Genomic DNA, 21879 nt, shown 5'->3' on the forward strand with positions numbered 1-21879 from the left:
GCCATGGGACAGCTTTTTGATGAGGAATAACTAAACCAAGGATTCTTCAGCCTAGAAAAAAGGAAGATGAAACTGTGATATGACATAAGTCTAAAAAACTGAATAATACAGGGAATGGCTATTCATCTTTCTAAATAAATAAATAATGAAAAAATTAACATGCAGCAAATGAAGCTAGAAGATGAGAGATTCAAAAATAAGCCAAAAAATGTTCTGCTTCAAACAATGCATAGCCAAGTTCTGGAGTCTGCCACAAGATATCCTGAATGCTAAATTTATATGGATTCAAGATGTTCAACTTTTCTATGACAATTATTAAATGCAATGACATCACCTACGGCTCAAAGAGTTCCTGAAACACTTTTCTGGAAGATGACAGACGCACTCCTGCTGTCAAGGAGAGACTATTGCCTCTGTTGGATCATTAGTCTCTCCCATTTCTTAGTCTCTCTTCTGGGAAAGGAAATGGAAGAAATGTAAGCACCACACCAACAACTATCATTTCAAAGGCTTTGAAATTATATAATATACCATAGTATCATAATAATATATTATACATGATATTACGCACTTTGAACTATGTCATAAATATCTAGATACACTGATAAACACACTTCATTTATACATTAGCCAGCTCATGTTCCAATGAAACATAGAACTGATTTACACCAATCCAATCTAAAAATATTATTAAAAGGCAAACAGATCATTAAAGAAATGGGTCTTTGTGCAGTGCTTGTACTGCTTTAACTATACTGATTTCAAATCAGCATCATTAAAAGTTTCACGACAGGAGAGCCATAAAGGGACATTAATACTGAGACAGCATAAACTTGTCTTTTTAAACAAATAAACTACAAGGCACTGTTATTATACCGTAATTGTATCTACACTATGGGCTGTTCCAACCAAACTATTCTGGTAAAAAACTGAAATACTTAAATCACCATAACACATTAGACAGTAGACGTTGAAGAGCTAAGAGCAGACCCAAAATTACTGATTGCCAGAAGAATTTTTATACTTTCCTTGGGTCAGATCTCTGCTCCAGATTTAGGATGAAGAACTTCCCCACAGCAGGGAGCAAATTCACTTAACATACATCGATAGCTTCTACAAGGGCCATAGCAATTTTGTTTTTTCTTTTCCTGAAAGTACAACCACCATTATCTTGCTCCACAGCATCATGGACATGAAATGTGCTAATGTGCATGTGTATCCTATCAACAGCACTTTCATTCTTCACTCCTTTACCTGCCCATTTATGTTCATTTATAGATCCAATCTTCTTTTTTGCTACATGAATCTTGTCTACAACAAAACTAAAAGCAAATACAATAATATGAGTGAAATTACTTTAAAAGGTATAGATAGTGACCTGCAGATGGAAGTTAACACCTGCCTTTGCAGCATGGAAATAACTGTTGACATTTAACATATAGTGAGATTTCTGCTGTGCTTATTTAAGTCTAAAATGTGATCACAGGTCTGTTTGATAAAACTATGGTGAGCAGTACACAACATTATTCCATAAACACCAAAAAAAAGTCTTGGCAAATCACACAGAACCAGAGCTATAGGTTAGATTTATAACCTTTGAAAATTGAAAGTAAGTAGATATCATTGAAAGGATATCACAGATGTAACTCAGGAAACATACAACAACATTAGATTAAAGGAGAAAACAAGTAAACAAAGCAGAGAATACTCATTAGCCTTGAGAGTCAGATAACTTCTGCTTTCATTAACATGCCTGCATTTAATACTTTTAGAACCCTCTGTTTTTTTCTGTCTTTATAAAAAGACCAAACTCATGCTTGCTTCCCTTTAAAGGAGAAAATCCAGCTATAACATAATATGGATATTCAAATAAGTAGAAAATTTAATATGAAAATGCCTCTAATATGAAGCTACTTACTCTTCCATGGTCCATGGTCCTTCCAGGAACAAGTGAAAAAACTTTTCATAACATACAACACACACTGTTTTAAATTTATAAAAATATGAGCACAAATAATCTCAAGAAAAAAATAGAATACTGGACTCCAATTCAATCACTTTAACTTCTTTTTTAATATATACATTTTCCAAGATCATTAATCCAAAGTAAGTATCAGTAGTGCAGAAAACTGATACAAGCAAAATTTGAAACATAAACATGATAGGCACTGATTGCCATTTTCCTCCCTTAAATCAGATCCTAGAACCTACACCTTACCCTAATGACTTTGATAGACTCCATGAAGACCATCTAAACATGTGGACAACTTTGTAGTACCAGCACCTAAATAATTAGGTTAGTTGTAAAAACAGTAGTAGGAACTGGCAACACTGAAGAGTGTGAGGAACTTCTTATGCAGTACTCATCATGGAGGCAGAGGGGTGCAGAGGGGGAAAAAAAAATCTTCAAAAAGCATCTCCAATCAGTTAACATTCTTTGAATACATCTCACCTACTTCTTACAATATTCAGCAGTAAAGATTATGAGAATGACATATTTCAAAAGCACTCGAAGGAACTTTAGGTAACAGCTGAAAAGAACAGTCAACATTTTGTTTGTTATACAGCCATACAGGTTTAGTGCAATTAGTCCACCTCACCACCACTTTGCTATTCTACTCAGGTGAGACAGACAACTGACAATATGGCTTTTTTCAGTGCAAAATAAAATAAATTTGCATAAAACATTAGCAGTAATTAAATCAGACCTTTTTTTACTTTGCATTAAGCATGTTTAATACAACTTGATTGTGCTTTATTTTTAACATCTAAAATCATTTTCAGTTTTTGTAACCTGAAACAACAGGTAGAATGCAGTATAGTTCTTGCAAACTGTTCTTGCAAATATGACTGATGACATCAAAATCTTCTGGGGAATTTCATAATGCCTAATCCTTCCCAGCTATGGAACTGTCAAATTCCTCATATTTGAATTTCTATCTAAAGTTTATTCATGTGTAGCTGTTTCCTCTTTGGGTCTTCATATGTATATAAAAGTTGATATGAAATTGAATAACTAAGTACAAAAGGATTTGATCTTATAGCCCTCCCTTGAGGAAGCTCAAATGTCACCTGAGTAGCTCCAGCATATTTTAAACTGTACACCTTTCACAAGTGTCCGCAAACACCTACTCATGAGTTGCATGAATGAAGACAAGGCAATGAAGTTTTCAACACTTTTTCTTTATTTACTTTTCTGTCAGGTAACTAACTTAAGGGGGAAAAAAAGTCAGTCTGACATATCAAATACAGATCAAGAACATAAAATTAAGTTAAACCGCCCTAATAATATCTATCTTGAGAACCATATATATTATTCATTATTTTTACAAAGATCATAATAATTCACTAAAGTTTACCTCAGCCTCAGTTTCTTTAAATGTTTTTCCTAGTTAGCTTTGTGGAGTCATCTTCAACCATGTCAGCAGAATTTGAAGTTATCACTTATCCTGACACCAAGGACAATTAATGGATTCCATGCCAATATCATTATCATGTTTTTACTCCAACTTTACACCCCAGATTCTAGCAAACTACAAGTACTTATTTCTGGATCTACTCTCATGAATGGCCTATCCATTCTTAACTAAGGGTTCACAATCTCTTAGAGGTCTTAGGTATTTATGTGACTGTCTGGTCATCTCTTTCACTTTCTTCTGTTTTAGATCATTAAGTCTTCTATCCCTTTCCCAGTCTTCTGTATGTTCTCTCTTTCCCTCTGGGATTTAATTTTCTGGATATCCCCATCATCCATTTCTCTGCTACAGAGTTAATTTCTTACCTTGCTTCTCCATATTTTACTTTCACATCTGTTTCACTTCCCCATTTCACAAATGCCACTGACTGATGCTTCCATTGGTAAGTCTCTTCTGTAGCCATGATGGAAAGCAAAGCACTTCTGCAAATTACGCTGCATGCACCGAGATCTTCCTCTGTCATCTTGTTTGGCATGTACCTGCTCTTTTCTTTCTTCCATCGTGTCTTAAATTCTCTCTAAACTCTCCTCTAGAAGCATACTGTCCTCAAATTTTCTCCATTATTTCTAATGGATGATGGTATACACACGAATACGTTCCCCCCACGTATGCACTTACTGCAACACACATTCCATTTTTGCATCATGCCTCAATGCTATCATTGCCTCAGTAATTATCCACATCTTCTCTTCTTGTTCCTACTTTTCGGGGAAAAAAAATGAATGCATCCGGCCAGCTTGTCCATTTCCTCCTCTTTGCTTGCTTTTATTGCTGGCTGCTTATTTTTTAACCTTCTGCCTAGGTCATCTTTCTTCCCTCACATAGGTGACAGAACCTTGTGGCTTCTATGACCTATGCCAGGTAGCATTCCCTCTGGCCAAGGTGCATCAAGCAACATTATATTTTAAAATTTAATTTCTTTCCAGAAATTGATTTCTAAAGGCATGTATAATATAAATACTGCACTTAAGCCTGAGACACAATGGCCAAACAACCTACTATCTACCAGTACTTTTTGGTAAAAGCTGTCATGTTTAAAAATGATTCCGACATTTTTGTCTTAGCATAAACATGCTCTAACAGACCATTATCTAGTTTCAGTGCACTGTTTGAACAGGATGGGGAACAAAAAAAAACAAAAAAAAAAAAACAAAAAAAAACCCAACCCCCCCCCACACACTGGGTTGCTAAATTAAGAATTTTAATTTTTCTACATACTTGCATGTATTTCAGAGTGATGTATCTAGAATGTCATCGGCTGGTTGTATTAAATTGTGCATAATACTGGGCTGTTGGAAAATTTGAATATGCTTCTTCTTTAAGATACATGTTCCTAGCAATAAATGAAAAATGCAGTTAGTAAGCATTTTAATTTTTTCATTATAATAAAGTTTACTTGAGAAACCTAAAGAAGATGTAATGCATAAACACTTGTAAACATTCAGAATTGTTAGAACTGGAATGAAATATAATGATATCTCCAAAACGTATGCCATGTCTCAATATAGCATAGTAATTCTTTTTCTCTTCCTAAAATAGCCTTCCCGAATCTCACAAAGAAAAACTGAAGTAGCACAATTCAGAACTTTTGCTTTTAGAATAGGAAAGCATCAGGTATTGGAAATTCTTTTGCAAAATGTAGGGGGATGCATGGGGGGTGAGGGGGGGGGGGGAAAAAAAAAAATCAAAGATTGGATGGCTGGAACACTGAATCACTTGGTTTGATTCCCCTACCCCACCCCACCCTTTAACACTTTATCTTTCCCCTTTCTCATCAGGGCAGACGCAAGACCTATCCACCAAGACCCATCCAGTGGTGAGCTAAAGAACCATCTAGTTTTGTCATACACTATGGAAAAGCTCTGCTTCTGCCATTAGCTTAACCCTGAGCCATTAGATACTAGAAGTTATACTGAGGTCAGTAGATACCCATCCTTTTTTGTTCCATAAAACTAAGATAAAACACACAAACGTGTACTGTTTTACAGCTGGTAATATAGTTTTCTGTGCGTTTAATAGTGTTTATTCTCTATCTACATAAACTTAATTGTCTGTTCTCAATAGAGTATATTTAAGTAGTTTGGCTACTATTCCCTATCTGTAAGTCAAGAAAAATCATAACCTACTCTATGAAGACAGATCTTTTTAATAGTACTGAAACACACACTTAGGCCAAATTGTTGCTTTTTAAAAAAGCTTAAACTTGTAATAAGTTTATTAAAAAATAACAAAGTTATTACAAGTAAGTTCTCTGAAAGTTGAACTACTGTGTCAATGGCCAAGAGTTTCAAAAAGAAGAAAGTTCCCTTTCTGTACTTACTTTGATTTCTGCTCCTGGGATAGCACTGCATTTATGCTATCTAGAGCTCGGCGGCATTCTTGATTCTGTCGTTGCTGATGTCGCTCTAAAAGCAACTGTGCTCTGGCAGCCTGTATATGTTGCCTGTCCCATTCGGCATTTCTTTGGTGTTCTTCCTCTTTTAGTCTCTATAGTAATTAAAGAAATGCTTCATCTTCTCTTTGTTCAAAGACAAAACAGTCAAAAAGTCTTACTGGTAAATTCATCCACACCACCCGCTTACCTTTACTGAACACTAGGGGTAGCATTTGAAATAGGGAGAAAAAGTATACATTTTCAAACCAGTCAGGAGCCCATGCATTAGGCAGAAGCGAGATGCTACAGATTAGGAAGCTATCCTTTACCTGGAAGCAAGACAGACTCCTACCTTTGCACAAAGTAAGAAATTTAGGATCAGCTACCTGGCAGAAGTAAGGTACTGTCAGAGAGTTAATCAAAAGATTACTCTCTCTCTCAGACATAACAGTTCTCACTAATAACCCAGATGGGCAAGATGGATTTTTTTAGAACTTGGTAGCAAGATTTGAAACTTCTGGAGTTCAGAAGTTAGCAGGAGCATTTGTTCCTCACCAGCGTGGCTTACAATATGGCCAAGTCAGTGTAACAACTAAGCCACCAATGTCAGATGAGCGAATGAGATAAGCAGCTTCCTATTTCACAATGCCTAAGCCTGTACACTCATGACAGCACACGAAGAGCAGAGTTCTTCACTTCTACTGCCTGCCTCTAACCACCTTTAGAGCAGCAATTACTGACAATGTTTATTTTTTCCATCCCAAAACATATTTCATAGTTGTGCGGGATGGCAGAAAGGAAATTTCATTGCATTCAGGAACGTTCAAGAGCATGAAATATGCAGTATGAGTAGTATTTTTAGAGACTGCTAAATACTAAGCAACTGAAATCCCTCATCAGCATTAACAACTTGCCCTATCCAAACGGATTTTTGCAAAAAAGGCAAAGGCATATGCCTGACATGAAGCTCACCACTAAATATCATGTTTGCTCTTCAAAACACACTGGTGGTACAAGGAGGAAAAGGAATGAAAAGGAACGGCGACAACTTCTTTGAGAAATACGAACATTGTGAAAGAACAGTCCTTCCACCTCTTCTTAGTCTTGGAGATATCTGAACTGTTATTACTGAAATTTTATGTCAAGGCCTAGAATGCACTCCTTGCTCTCCAGGGGGTTTGGCTGCCTGAGCTCTGGGCCCATTTTAATAGTGCTGCTATCAGGTCTTAAAAAATACATATTCAAGAGCCTCACCTGGAGATTGCTTTCCTTTGTTCTGCGGCTGTTTTTAAGTTGAGCCTCTTGCCCTTGGTCTCTACCTAAGCTATGTCGCAGTCATGCCTATGTTTGACCATGTACCCCATTGATCCAGACCCTGACCCTTGCAGGCTTGACTTCCCGACTTGACCTCAAACCTGCCTCATCATTATGGACTTCTCTGCCCATTCAGACTCTTAGCTGAACCTAGTCAGCATCACTGGACACTGTACTGTAGGTGTGCCCCCTCATCTGTGAGGGCACTGCCCCAGCCTGCCTTGCTGTCACCCTCAGCTCCTGACTCCCCTTACCCTATGGGGCAGCCCACTCCTGTTCCTCTCTCACAGGTAGCTCATGGCATCTCAAGCCAAGCCAAGCACTATGAAACCTGGCCCTTGGGCTGTGCAAGACCCTGCTCCCTGGCTCCCTGGAGCTGAGTGACCACAGGCCATGCCCCAAGACTCCCCTGGGCCCTGGTCCTCTTGGTCCTGGGCTTCAGGGCAACCCCCCTACCAGTCCAACCTCAGGGCTCCTGCTGCTCCCTGACATTTCCCGTCTCTTGTAGACACACTGCTTTAAGTCCAAATGATTAAAGTCTGAGCGAAGTTAAGAACAATGGAAAACAGTTTTAAAATGGAATATGCAGGACAATCTTAAAAATATGTCCTTCTACAAACATGCCTATAATACTATTAAAACCAGGAGTACAAAACATGCACATAAGCTTAAATACCAGTTTCTCCAGAATTTGTTGCTGTTGAGAGTAATGGATTGCCATCAGCTGATCGCGATTCATTCCCTTCCATCGATCTGTCATCACACGATGTCTACCAAAGGAACTCGCTGCTTGTTCTGGGTTTTCAGAGAGTAAGTCTCCTTGAAGGAGGCTGCAAATTTCAGCCATGTCATCTTTCATTGTTTGACACTTTTCTAGCTTTTTTCTCTCAGCTAGTTCAGCAGCCTAAAAGTTGGTGAAAGGAGAGAACTGACAGTGTGTCTAAGAGAAAATAATAACTAAAAAAATGCAAGAAAAGTTAGCACATCATAATACATTTCTTTCCAACTTGCATACAGCTGTCAACAGCATCACATATGATTACTATGGTCATGGTCTTGTGGTTTAAGAAGGTTGAAAAATGTAACAGGATTTATTTCTTTGATGTTGTCATACCATAGAGAGACAGTAATTTGGGGAAATAACTTTATTTTGTAAGAAAAAACAGAGTTACATAAAAATTAATTTCACCTGAACATACAACATTAAATCCATTCCCTCTGCCCATGCATAATGCAACCTTGAATAAAATTGTTATTTCTAATACTACAGATACATTCACATAATATGCATTTCCTATGCAAATCACTGTTCCTAATGCTCACAATAAGATCATAATTCCTTATTCAAAGGAAGTTTTCTTCTTACTAAACTCCAGACTGGAAATATGATTTTACTTTAAAGGAATTACCTTCCATAGAAGAATTGGACTAAGTAAACTAATCCAAGTAGAATGGCAATGTTAAGCATCATCCACTCCTAATCCTGCCCAGTTCTCCTGTAATGCGTAAACAAAACCATACAGAACAATGCACAATGCTGGGTTCCATTTGAATGGTGGTCAGGTAATCTCTTTCTTGCTATGGTGCAGAGAGGTTGCCAGACCTGTCTTTTTACAATTGTATTTCAATTGCAGCAGACTAGTGAATTTCTGCCTCTGCAGCTTCTCCAAGACTGTCTCATACTCTAATTAAAATCATTAGCTTCCAAAGTGAATATTCTCAAGCCAAGTAGAATAGCTCTGTAGTTTTCTTGCTGATTAGTAGTACACTAGTTGGCCTGCACACATTTAAAAGGTGGAGGAGGACAAATAAAATTCGAAGGGTTATGCATAAAGTCATAGAAGGTGAAAGAATCTTCTGTGGCATACAGAGTTAAGTGGAAAATGAATAGGCAGAATAATTAGAAAACATAAGCAACTGTGAGAATGACAGACTATCTAGACAGAAGTACAGGAACTTGTTGCTTTGCAAATGTTATCCAGATGAAAAATCCTACCTCAGCAAGCACAGCAATCACAGAATCACAGAATCGCTGAGGTTGGAAGGGACCTCTGGAGATCATCTAGTCCAACTCCCCTGCTCAAGCAGGGTCACCTAGAGCACGTTGCACAGGATCGCATCCAGGCAGGTTTTGAATATCTCCAGAGAAGGAGACTCCACAACCTCTCTGGGAAACCTGTTCCAGTGCTCTGTCACCCTCACAGTGAAAAAGTATTTCCTCATGTTCAGATGGAAGTGTCTGTGTTTCAGTTTGTGCCCGTTGCCTCGCGTCCTGTCACTGGGCACCACTGAAAAGAGTCTGGTCCCATCCTCTTGACACCCTCCCTTCAGATACTTGTACACGTTGATAAGATCTCCTCTCAGCCTTCTCTTCTCCAGGCTAAACAGGCCAAGCTCTCTCAGCCTTTCCTCATAAGAGAGATGCTCCAGTCCCCTCATCATCTTTGTGGCCCTTCGCTGGACTCACTCCAGTAGTGCCACATCCCTCTTGTACTGGGGAGCCCAGAACTGGACACAGGACTCCAGATGTGGCCTCACCAGGGCTGAGTAGAGGGGGAGGATCACCTGCCTCGACCTGCTGGCAACACTCTTCCTGATGCACCCCAGGAGACCATTGGCCTTCTTGGCCACAAGGGCACATTGCTGCCTCATGCTTAACTTGGTGTCCACCAGCACTCGCAGGTCCTTCTCGGCAGAGCTGCTTTCCAGCAGAAAATCCATATCACCAGAGGAGACTGCACACTTGGGTTCATCTCTAGGTTTGTATTTATGGATTTTGAATTTGAATGATTACAGGCTTGATGCTTGGGAGAACTGCTAACTATCAAAAAGTGACATTTATTTTCTTTGGTCAAACAGGGACAATGACCTATCAGAGGTCTGAGAGAAGAAGAAGAAATAACAAATAATACTAAGTACCATATCCTAGATTAATAAACTCCACAGCTGAAAACAGCTTAGCCATGGTGGTTTCTATCAAAATAACACGAGTGGTTGGAATGCAAACAAACTAATAAAAATAAATATATCAAGAACTCATTTTTTGAGTTTGAGTGATAAACAGCCTGAACTACAGTTAAACTTAGATGATGAAAAAACTCTCCATTTTACAAATACTTATCAGCTGTTTAATAAGACTGTACACTCTACTGTGGAATAAGAAAAGCAATCTCTGCTTTTAGAGAAATTAAAATAAATCAAGCAAATTAAAAGTGGCAAAATATCAACTTCAGATCTAGCAGTTATCAGCCCTGCTATCATCACATGGAATAATCCTTTGAAAACAAAAGGTAACCTTCTAATCTCACTAAAGGCAATGAGTCAGTTTTTACCAGAAATTTAAAGCTTTTTTTTTTGCCCAAAATGCATTTCCCTGAAGCTTTCTTTTTCTCTAGAAAAGTTGATAATAATTTATTAGAGGAACTAAGAGATTACAATGGTGGGGGGGGAGGGAGGGGAAGACAACATGGACACCCAAAACCCCAGAGATTTTCAATCTTGTGATCTTTTCAGACAATGAACCAGAGTATCTGGATGTGTACTTTTAGCTTAGCTATTTATTGAGCAAGTATTTTAGTTCCGGAAATGCCCTAAAGTAAATTATATTTTACAGAAAGTCATTTTGGATGAACCTTAGATTTTATAAATAATTACCAGACTATGAGGAAGAATTATTGAAGCTTAAAATGTGTACTTTTTATTTTAAAGGTCACTTTACAGTGATCTAGCAACAGATCCACAATAGATATTTAGAGTTTGTAGTTCTACTGTTCTCAGTAAGAAGATGAGCCTAAAGTTTTCTGAGCTGTTTAGGAACCTTACTTGAGGAAACCCCCAGCTCTGTGCATAGCCATGTACATAGCCCTCTTAAATAATGATTAGTGACTATACAAAAAGAAAGACATTAAACACAGACTAGATCTGATGCACTTTCCAAACCAAATCCCTAAAAAAAAAAATTAAAAAAAAAAAATTCAGTGTAGCATGGAAAAAGCAGAAGTACAAATACGTTCTCCTGCATTTGTTTTAATCTACATTGATTTTGATCTTCCCTAGCACTAAATGTTTCCTTTTGCTATTGATTCACAAGTCATAAAGCAAAAGAAGAAAGCAGGTAGCAATATTACAAGGCCAGAACTCCACATGCTGACAATAATGCCAAGTTCTGAATGTGCGAGGAACTAACTACTGCCAATACAGAGCTAAAGGAATGCACCACAGCTTCTGAAGGCAGTGTGACTAAGCTACAAGGCTCACAAATGACCAGACTGACCTGCCTAAGCTCATAGAAACTTTTGAAAGAAATGTTATTCATCTGCACAATCAATACAATTCCATGGGCTATATTATGCAGATACTCCAACACACTCAAGCTGAAAACTTTTGGTTAACAAACTCTGTTAAAGACCAGTTTGTGCACTGAATTTCCTCATGCCTGAAATGTGGTAAAAATGTTGAAATACTGATGATTCTAGATGCTGAATATCAGGAATATGATGCAAGTGATGAAAAAGACATTTGCGCAACACACTTTGAAGAACAATAACAATAGACAGTTACCATTCTTCTTCTATATTTAGGTGAAAAAGCACTCCACAGTTAAGACAAATTCATGATTTACTCAAAGGCTGAAAAAAATATTTCTCTGAAGTAGCTAATGATCTGGATGTGTTAACGATGGCATAATGTTAAGGGAGTAACACCATCCTACCCTGCAAATGCCTGCGATAACATTCTCAGGAAAGCTATCAAGCTCCTGTAGTATGTTTGGGAATAAGTTCTGATTATGTGAGGTCTGCAAGATTGTAGGAAGTCTATAAACATGAGCTGATTAAATTAGAAATCCTCAGTAATCACATCCTCTCATTTCCTCAGCATAGTCTCCAAAACGTCTTGGAAAGGATTCACGTCCTGTACTACATAAAGCAAGACGACTCTGTTTTTCTGATTTCAGAAACAAAAATTGGTGTATCTATCACTTTAATGCTAAATTGGAGATTCCCAAGTGTTACTATCCTTAGAAAGGAATCTGTATCTGCAACAGTAAGATTCTGCTACAGAATCACAACTGTATATCAAAAAGAAGTAAAAACTCTAGTCAGCACTCAGGGTACCTTTCATTTCTGTTACCTGGCTTTCCAAATTGAAAACATTACTGCTCATTTAGGAAAGAATGATGTCGGTAGAAATAACTGGTAGTTTAAGCTAGTAGTCAAAATCTTCTGTTATAACAAGGACAAAAGCAATACTTCTCTTCCTGGCTAACACATCCTTGGATGAGAGAATATCTGAGAGGAGACAGCATTAATTTTCCAACCCCCATACACACTTAAAATCCTTCACTACTGGGAAAGACAGCATCAAACATATCAGTTCATTGTCATGCTCATTAATTCCAGAAGAGCAAGGAGAACCATTAGGAATAAGCTTGTCAGCAATAAAATTACTGGCAATGGTATTATTACAACTGGAGGGAGTCAAACCACTGTCACAGGGGGTGGCAACATAAAATCCTCTAATGAAGGCAGGCTGTGCTGAACGGAGATACATTTTCAGTCAGTTGCTAGGATTCACTACTTATGGATATTCAGTACTTTTTTTTTTTTTTTTAAATCCCCTAAAGATATTGGCAAACTTAAGGACCATAGATGATGGCCATGGAGACAATGGCTGATCCAAAGCCAACTTCTAGGGATTTTCTTTCTCTCTCAGGATGCATTCTCATAGTATACTTGATACAAAATTTACTCAAACTGAGTAAACTGAGGTTTGCCTTTGAAAGGATGATTTTGCTTTCTTCCTCCCTTTACTGCCACCTCGGACTGTGCCTTCTCTCCGTTGAGTCAGATCTAGCAGTCGTTCATTCCATAGACCTGAGTAAATTTTTCGTTGGATATGAAAAATAATCAAACGCATCCTAAAGGCTCGTGATCATTAGATTCAATGCAAGAGAGACAGCAGAAACAAATGAAATTAGAGAACAGAAAAAGAACTTCATCTTTTGGCAATCGCCAACAGGTAGATATTAAATGCAACGTGACACTGCACCCTCAAGAGCTTAAGGTGTTCAAAGTGGCTACTAAAAACACTGAAACTGCTGGAGTCTCCTGTTCTAAATACTCAAGGTCAGATACAGAGATTTCTTCTGTGAAGTTCATTTCCAGGCTGAATGCCCTACTTTTGTCCCTTGAGAAAGAGGTCTATGTACAGAAAATCCCTCTGTAACATAGCCTTCTTTTAAACAAAGCATCACAGAGGCCTGGCAGCCTGGAACTCTGGCTTCCATGTGTAATAAAGAAAAGCAACAACCATGCTAGCACGTCATTTCAGAGAAAAAGAGGAGAATTTCTCAAGCATTCAGCAATAAAAGTCAACACTGAAAATGGTATCATGGTCTAACAACTCAGTAAACTAACTACCTGAGAATGAACGAAAAGAAGAGCTGCGAGATGCAACTCCAACCTTTAGAGCATAGCAATGGACAGTAGGGGTTAACTAAAAGGAAATCGGGGCAACAGTCTCCACTATTATGTCCTTATGTCAGGAAAAACAAAGAAAAAAAAGGGTTTTGTGTGTATTTAATATGCACACAACTGAAGTAGAATGTATATGCCCAAGCATTAAACAAAACAAAAAAACTGCCACAAAGTTAGGAACTTTTGCCTGGCATCAACTGGTATAACAATAATTGGGATACTACTGTTTTCCTAAGTGCACCACCCACTTTGGTTACTTTGGTAGATATTCACATAAAACACTGTTCAGTAGCCATGGCTTCAAGCAGTAAAACCCTTTTCAATTAGCTTGGGCTAGCCATAGGCAAAATTACATACCTGATGTGCCTCTAAGGGCTTGAGCAACATTTACATAAAGGCTTGCACCTATATATTTAAACCAAAAGATACCGTATTTTATGTAGGCAATTTAAGTTTGGCTTATTTTGATGTGACTGAATAAACTTAAAGCTAATTCAAGCCATATAGTTTAACCAAACTAAAGGGGTCCACACAGCCCTTGTAACTTCTCCTGTACTCCAGCTGAAGAAGATATTCTTTAACAAGTGTAAGCTTGCATGTTGACAATTCCTTAGAGGCTCTCAACCAGCATAATTCCACTTGAAGAACCTAGTGAGAGCCATTTTAGTTTTCACCTTAGTTACTGAAGAAAAATATTCTGCAAATATAGACCAATGCTAAATAACGAAAGAGTAAGCTGAACCAGAGAGGGAAAATAAAATAAAATAAAATAAAAAGTACCATAGCAGTAAGACAAAGTACTGGAGTCTGTCAGATAACAATACTAAGGCAAATACTAAAACATGACATGAGCCTATTCTTTAAGTTCCGAAGCATGTTCGATAAGCAATGAAAACAAATACCAAGGAAGCAGTCAAAATGCCCAAAATGGTGGTGTTGGGGCATTAAGATAAGCAATAAAGACAAAGTTACTGATAGTAGTATTTCCACACAAGCAAAGAGATAAGCAAGCAGACACAGAGTACTAAGTTCATCAGATGATAGATATAAAACCAGAAAGAAGCTTGGGCGGCTTCTGCTCTACCCGAATTTACAGACCAGAAGTCTTTGAGAGCTTGGGGAGTTCTGACTGCCTTTTAGTTAGCAAGCTAAGGTCTAGGACTGAGAATTCTGGCAGAGGATAACTAGATCCTGGTAGAAAATAAAGAAGTGAATGAATCGTATTTTTTGATTACTGAAACAAGCTTAGAACTCAGCTGCTAAAAAACCTTTCCCACAATATCGTTATTCATTGAACAGTTACTCATTGTTTTTTATTCTTTTTAAAAAGAAAAAAAAACACAGAAGGAAAATAAGATGAACAATGTGAATTTACCTGGGCTCTATTAAAATCTTTAGTAACTGCACAAACAGCACGTCTCATTTCTTCATCTGTTCTTTGTAGTTCCATGGCCTTTCGGTCAAGTTCAATCCTATTCTTGTCATAGAGATCATCTAAATTAGATTAAAATGAAATTTAGTTATTATTCATGGATGTGACATGCTGTATGTACATGCCACTATAAAAAAAAAAAGTTACTGACTGAGAAGCTACAAATATACTAAACTGAATTACATAACTATTCCCATATCCTACCACTGAAGATGAATGAATTTCAGATGACTCAAGAAATCAGTTTATTATGTAACCCATCTTGTTTTAACACTTAGACAAAAGAGAAAAATGTATGTTAAGTATTGTAGAAAAATACTTTTTCATGATAGAAACTTAAAAAAAAAATCAGAATTATTTTGTCTGCTCTAGAATACTAGAAATTGGACAACTTGGCCTACTGAAGTAAACCCTCTAACACGCAAAATATAGATGTTTATTCAAAATGTCCTGACTCTTCATTTGAGCTGTATAACAAAAACGAAGTGCAGGTAATAATACAGTCACCACATGTTATTAAATACAGATAACTTAACTGAGATATTGAATACATTAAAGGCTATAATGTAAAAACCGTTGCAGCATTTCTAAAAGCTGCAATACTGAATATACTAAAATATTCCTATGCCAGAATCTGATGTATTAGACTATACCATAGTTTTGTCAGATACACCAGAATTTCGAAACAGCAGATAAAAAAAAAATCCTTTTGTCTTCTTTTGTTACCTGAAAATTTTTTATCAGCTAATGCATTCTTCCAGTCCCTCTGTTGCTGAAGAGACCATTCTCTTAATTGCTCCTTTTGAAATATCATCCTCTGAGCATAGTTTAAATCTTCACCCATAAACTTCTGCAAGCCAGATACAGCACATCGAGGATCACTGTCTGATAGTCGAGCAGGAGCATCCTTCTTTAGGGCTTGGGGATGGGAAAGGTCAAATTCATGTCTTGTTTCTGGCTTCTGAAAATTCTTCCGAAATTCACCGATAGCCTTATTTATATTTCTGATATCTTTTTTTTGTCGTTCTTCTAACATACACATGACCTTGTCATTTTGCTTCATTTCACTGGCTAGAGAAAAAATTATGGACAGAGTGAAACTACAGGTCTCAGAAGTGCACCTGTATCATGTAAGATGGAAAAAAAAAAATCAAAATTTAAGAGAAGTAAATAGAATATAAATCTTCAAACTTTTAGACTTTAGGAAAATATTTGATCTATAAGAACGAATCTGATAAACACTTTAATGTTAGTTATATTCAACTATAAAATTCTTTCTTTTTTTTTTGGAATCAATTATCTTGTTACAATACAATGAAAGTGAGCATGTGAAACAGAGACAGTGAATACAAATTTCTAGAATTATGAGGTTTCATTAAAAACAACAACAACAAAAAAACAAAAACACCCTGCTGGAACACATGAACACTACGTACTGTATAGTAGTTCTTCACATCTACTCCTGACCTGAAGTCATGACTGAAATGCATTAAGTTGTCTATTAAGAAACAAAAATATAGGGCTCTCAAATGGAAGGGATATAGGTAATTGTTTCATAGTTTCAATCATTTTCTTCCCCTCACTAAAAATAAAAATTAGTTAACACTAACAGTTTTTGAAAGAGCTTAGCTCTTCCCCATTTAATCAAAATGTTGTAATTGATTTAGTAAAGAAAGTATATAATCTAACCATTTAAATATAATTTACAAGAAATTTTGTTTTCTCTGCCAGATTACACATTGCTTCTGGCAGTTTCCTAAGAGTCAGATTCTGGCAGGTATTCTGCCAAGGTATCTGCCAGGAAAATCACAACCAGCAGCAGGAGCTCGACATGGAAGTTGGCAGCTACATTTGAGTCATCTTGAAACCCAGAGAGGTTAGTCTGTGGGCCCTTTACAAATGATTCCACAGAAATGTTCCAACCACAGGGGGCCTCATGGGGTTTCAAGGTCAGGGACGTGGTTGAAATATTTGTATGGGTATGTGCTCTGACTCAGCAACAGCTCCTACTCACAGCCCTGCTGTACATGACTCATGGTTCTAGCAAAAATAATCTATAGAGAAGACCTCACTGAGGAACAGCCAGACAGAACACAGCCTAATTCAGCAAGAAAGCAATTAAACAATTTTGCTACTATTCTGAAGAGAACAGTATTAATTAATTCAGTTTTTTAAAAAACATCCGTATCTTCAGGTCTCTAAAACAAGGCTATTTATCAGCATTTATTAAAAGACAACACCGTGAAAACCTGGCCTTTCTGTTAGGAAACGTCTACCACTTTAATCATGGCAGTATAAATTCAGTGATGTGAGCCCGTACCTCAGACACAGTCAGATGAAAACAGATACTGGCCATCAATGCAAATATGTTAACATAAGTAGGACGAAATATAATAGGATTCAGCTTGTATGTCCCAATTTAGAGAAAAGCCTACAATTGTGCTATTATATTTGGCAAGATTCGAGGAGATAAGCTCCGTTTGGAAATAAATATGGCAGTTTGAAGGATATCAAGGGGTGGGGGGAAGAAAGAAACAGATGGTAAAACTGTTTCTATATAGCTGTAAATAGAAATATAACATTGTTTATGAAAATACCAAGTTTTTCATTTTGTGCTTTTTCAGTTGCTTCTTGAATTTTTCTTTCCTTGATCTGGATATCCAAAGCATCTCTATCAACCTATTAAAATGAAAAAAGAAGCTTTGTAAGAGATACTATGTTTGAAGTATTAAAAACAGGCATTGCCAAATTATATTGATTTATAGTTTTGTGAGATAGATATAAAGCCACTACCAACAGAGTGCATACACATCACTGTTTAATGTAAATAACATATAGGGATAAAAATCCAAAGAGGCAGTATTTTTGTTTGTTTGCCTCAATTTAATTATGACTGGTATATTTTTGTGCAAAATCAGAACAAGATACATTTACATGATATATAGAGCTATAGTATATATATTTTAAGTTGCATTACACAGAATACATTTTCCCCATTATATCTGGCATTTCTGCCTAGTTTCTTGTTTTTCTGCTTCCATTTATCAAGCAGTTTAGGTTTTAGACCATCAAAATTACAGTAAGTTATAATAGTGCACAACTGAAAAAAAAATTAGTTGGTTCACTAAATGTACATGGAAAAAATAAGGCAGTATAGAAGGAAATTTTCCAGCCTTATCTCTGAAAGACAGAGAGAGCTTGATTCAGTTGCCAAAACACAGCGTTGGGTGCCATTTAAGATGCATGCAGATATCTGCAACGAGCTGGCAGATATGGTACAGCATATTCACATCCTTGGAGTGGCAGTTCAGAAAGGCAGAATACCCTAAGGCATATCAAATGATATTATACCCCTACATTTATGCAGAAGACTTGAGCCCTGTGTTTGTTAACAGAAGGAGGCAAACAAACGTGCAGAAATCAGGATTTTATTTTATTTTATTTTTAACTGGCCAAGTCACTTAACCTCTTCAAAAAAAAATTACCCAAAAAAATGATAATTCTTCAACAACTTGATAAAATATTTTGATAGTCCTTGGCTAAAAATGGTTATTCCCTGTTCAGATCAAGAGAGAATGACCTAAACATATCATGCTGTTAATGCTGTAATGGACTACTGACTATACCAATCAGGTCAAGAGGTAAATCTGTAAACTCTAGGCAAGGGTAAAACCATGAAAAATCCTACAGTACACGTTTGTACTGCATAAAGTCCAAAACCAATGCTATAGTAGACATTAAATATCAACTCATTTAGAGGTCTCATTTGAGAAACTAAGCTCTCAATGGAATTATGGGAAATGGTATTAAGAGAAATTTTTTTTAGTCTCCATTAGTATATTCTGGGAATAATACAGGCAAGTAAATACACTGACTAGTGTGTACAAATTCAGAGTTACATTATCAGCTCTCTCCTATTCTCTCCATCCTAGCTTTCAGTAGATGGGAATGCATCCATAAAAGGACCATTTCTAGCCACACAAAGCTACAGATTTAACTTGAGCATTCGACCATACCTTCCCTAAGAATAGCTGAAACATTGGTGATTTTAAGACAGAATGGGAGATGCTAACGACATTAAAATAATGAATTCCTTACTATGAACACTTAAAGCAGCTGACTAATTACTAATCTACTTGCCTTTATGTATAATAATTCATATATAAATGGAGAGTCATTTTTCATTTTCATTTGGACTACCCAGCTGAACTCTTTTGGGAAATTACTGATTTAGTGAGAATAAATTCTTAAATCTGTAAATGAAAAGAGCTAAGTCTTAGATTATTTTTCCATTTCTCAGATGAGGAAACAGATATGGTAGTCAAGGTAAGCAGTTAAGAAAAGAATAAAGCCTCTAGGTTCCCAATCTGCTTTCCAGGCAGTATACTATCTCTGTGTTTTTAAACTACTCAGTCTCTGCTGAAGAATCTGTGGTGCTTTTCTAACACATGATTTTTGAATTGTGTCAGTGACAAGCACTCAGCTAAACTGGAAACAAAAAAATGAAACCAAAAGCAACCTCCCTCCCCCAACAAAAAAAAGAGAAGGCAGACTCTAAAAGCACATCTGAAATACAGATATACTATATCTCTGTATTGATTTGTTGACTCTCCATGCTTTGGACTTGGCTTAATTTCAAAGCACAAGATAGCCCCTTGTGTCAGCAGTCACTGCTCAGCTGAAGAATACAGTATATTTAATGTTTTTAATCAAAACATTTATAAAATTTCTCCAATGGACTCTCCTTCTTTTTAGACGTTTGTCTCATGTGAATGGATCCATCAAAACCTGTCTGATAAGCTACTTCGACAAAAGTATTTGGGAATGATTTGCTGATGGTGTAAATCAGTATTGCTCGATAAAGTACAGAATCTATATTTTACATTTAATTTTTAAGGCTCTAGGAAAGGTATCTTATAGAGAAACTGTGTGTTTCCTGATGATAAAATTGAACTGCCTTACTATATCCATCCCATACTCATTAAAAGAGGTTATTAGCTCCTTCCGTTTAAGTGTACTCTTAGCTATCACATGTGTCAGGATGCTGTATGAGGTAGATAATGTGTCCAGTTCATTAAGCAGGAACTGCTACTTTGCTATGCAACTAAGATGACTGTTGCAAAAGCCACAGTAATAAATCCAAGGCTCTGTTGCACATGAGATAAAGATATCCTTCCACTGACATATTGAGTTTTGTTGCAATACCCACTACCAGATGGATCAAACTGACATCTGCTGCAATCCTACCAGGCCAATGAAGTCAACAGATTGGACTTATTTTCACAAATTCTAAATTTGGTCCTACTTGGTAACTGTTCATGCATACACTAACGCTAATTAATACCACATTTATACATGATGTGTACATCAGCATAGAGCACTCAAAACACTTTACAAACAAAATTTAAACTTACTTCACGTCACAGCCCTCCCCATTCCTAACTTGGGTCTTAGGACACCTTATAGGAAAATTAATTGAACTGTTTTAAATCCTTACACAGACTTTTGCTTTCAGAATTTAAATAGCTGTAATGCAACTTAGCTCCCCAACATTCAGGTTACGAATGCATAGATGACTGAAGACAGTAACCACCGAACTGAAGTTACTGGCCCCACAGACCTTTGCAGACTGAATGACATTCACACTCTCACATCCACTCCAGGCAAAGTCAGACACATTAGTTCTATATTCATAAAAGTGACCTGAATGAATGTCAGATTTTGCCTGATACAAAATTAGAGCAGTTGCAGGACCCCTTCCAGGAACAGGTCTCTCACAGCAGTGATCCTACCTTCTAGTGAGAATCAAACAGCTGAGAGATGTTTCAGCACAGCAGAGTGGTAAAAATCATTTATTGTTTTATTCCTCATTGTGTTTGCTGACTCTGCAGGCTTCTGGCTTACCCCAAAGTAAAATATGCTCCATGAAGTTAACTCCTACACATATGCCGAAACACAGAGCTTGATGTTTTTCTCCTTTTAAGGAGAAATCAAATCTTGCCCTTGAGCCCTACAGCAGTAAGCCAGCCCAAATCCCCCTTACACACACAAAGCCGCACACGCGTGATAACCGCCAAAAAAAATAACTCTTGATGACGCCTAGAGAATATCGACACGCTTTCACCAGCGACCTTTTAAAAGTGCACCACTCCTCTCAAAAGCGCGCCGGGGGGTTTCTTCGCGTCTCCCCCCCTCAGCCTGGCGATACGCCTGCCAGCAGGCACCGAAGCGGCGCCGAGGGGCCGCCTGCCGGCCGCGGGGCCCATCCTCCCCCAGGGGCCGGGCCCAGCCGCCCCGGCCCCCAGGCGCTGCTCAGGGCGGCCCCCGCTTTGGACTGGTCTCCTCGGGGCACGTCGGAGCAGGGCGGCAGCGGCACCACCGCCGCTGCCGCCTCCTCGCTCCACCGCGGCCCAGACGGGGGCTCTGACGGCGCCCTCACCCCAGTGGTCCGGCCGCGGACGTTGAAGATGCGGCTCTGCCGCTGCAGCTCCCGCTGCCGCCGCCGCTCCAGGGCGGCCGCCTCCTGCAGGTCTCGCTGCAGCCCCAGCTTGCGCATGGCGCCGAGAGGGGCCGCGCGGGCAACGGCCGGAGCAGAGCGCGAGCGCTAACAGCAGCCCGAGCACACCACAACACACGGGTCGCCATGGGAACGGCAGCCCCCGCCCCCTTCCTCCGCGCGCGCGCTTCCACTGGCCAATCGCGTGAGGCCGCGTGGCTCCAGGCACGAGGCGGGCGGCTGTTGACGGCGGGCTGTTGGTGGGGTCTTGCGTCGCCTCCAGAAAGGAGAGGCTGTGGTGGCGGGCAGTG

The 21879-nt window shown here is 38.2% G+C and overlaps 1 protein-coding gene across 1 annotated transcript; it reads right to left on the bottom strand.

Annotated features, from left to right (window-relative positions):
- Window positions 1-3162: 3162 nt before the first annotated feature.
- Window positions 3163-21628, bottom strand: RIBC2 (RIB43A domain with coiled-coils 2). The gene is made up of 7 exons (XM_067294554.1): window positions 21512-21628; window positions 17670-17751; window positions 15799-16143; window positions 15016-15134; window positions 7841-8068; window positions 5797-5963; window positions 3163-4809 (listed from the first exon to the last, which is right to left on the bottom strand). The coding sequence occupies exons 1-7, from the start codon at window positions 21626-21628 to the stop codon at window positions 4728-4730; spliced, it is 1140 nt and encodes a 379-aa protein (XP_067150655.1). The 3' UTR covers window positions 3163-4727.
- Between the last annotated feature and the right edge of the window lie 251 nt (window positions 21629-21879).

This window comes from Apteryx mantelli, chromosome 1, assembly GCF_036417845.1.
Source record: "Apteryx mantelli isolate bAptMan1 chromosome 1, bAptMan1.hap1, whole genome shotgun sequence".
Classification (NCBI taxonomy): domain Eukaryota; kingdom Metazoa; phylum Chordata; class Aves; order Apterygiformes; family Apterygidae; genus Apteryx; species Apteryx mantelli.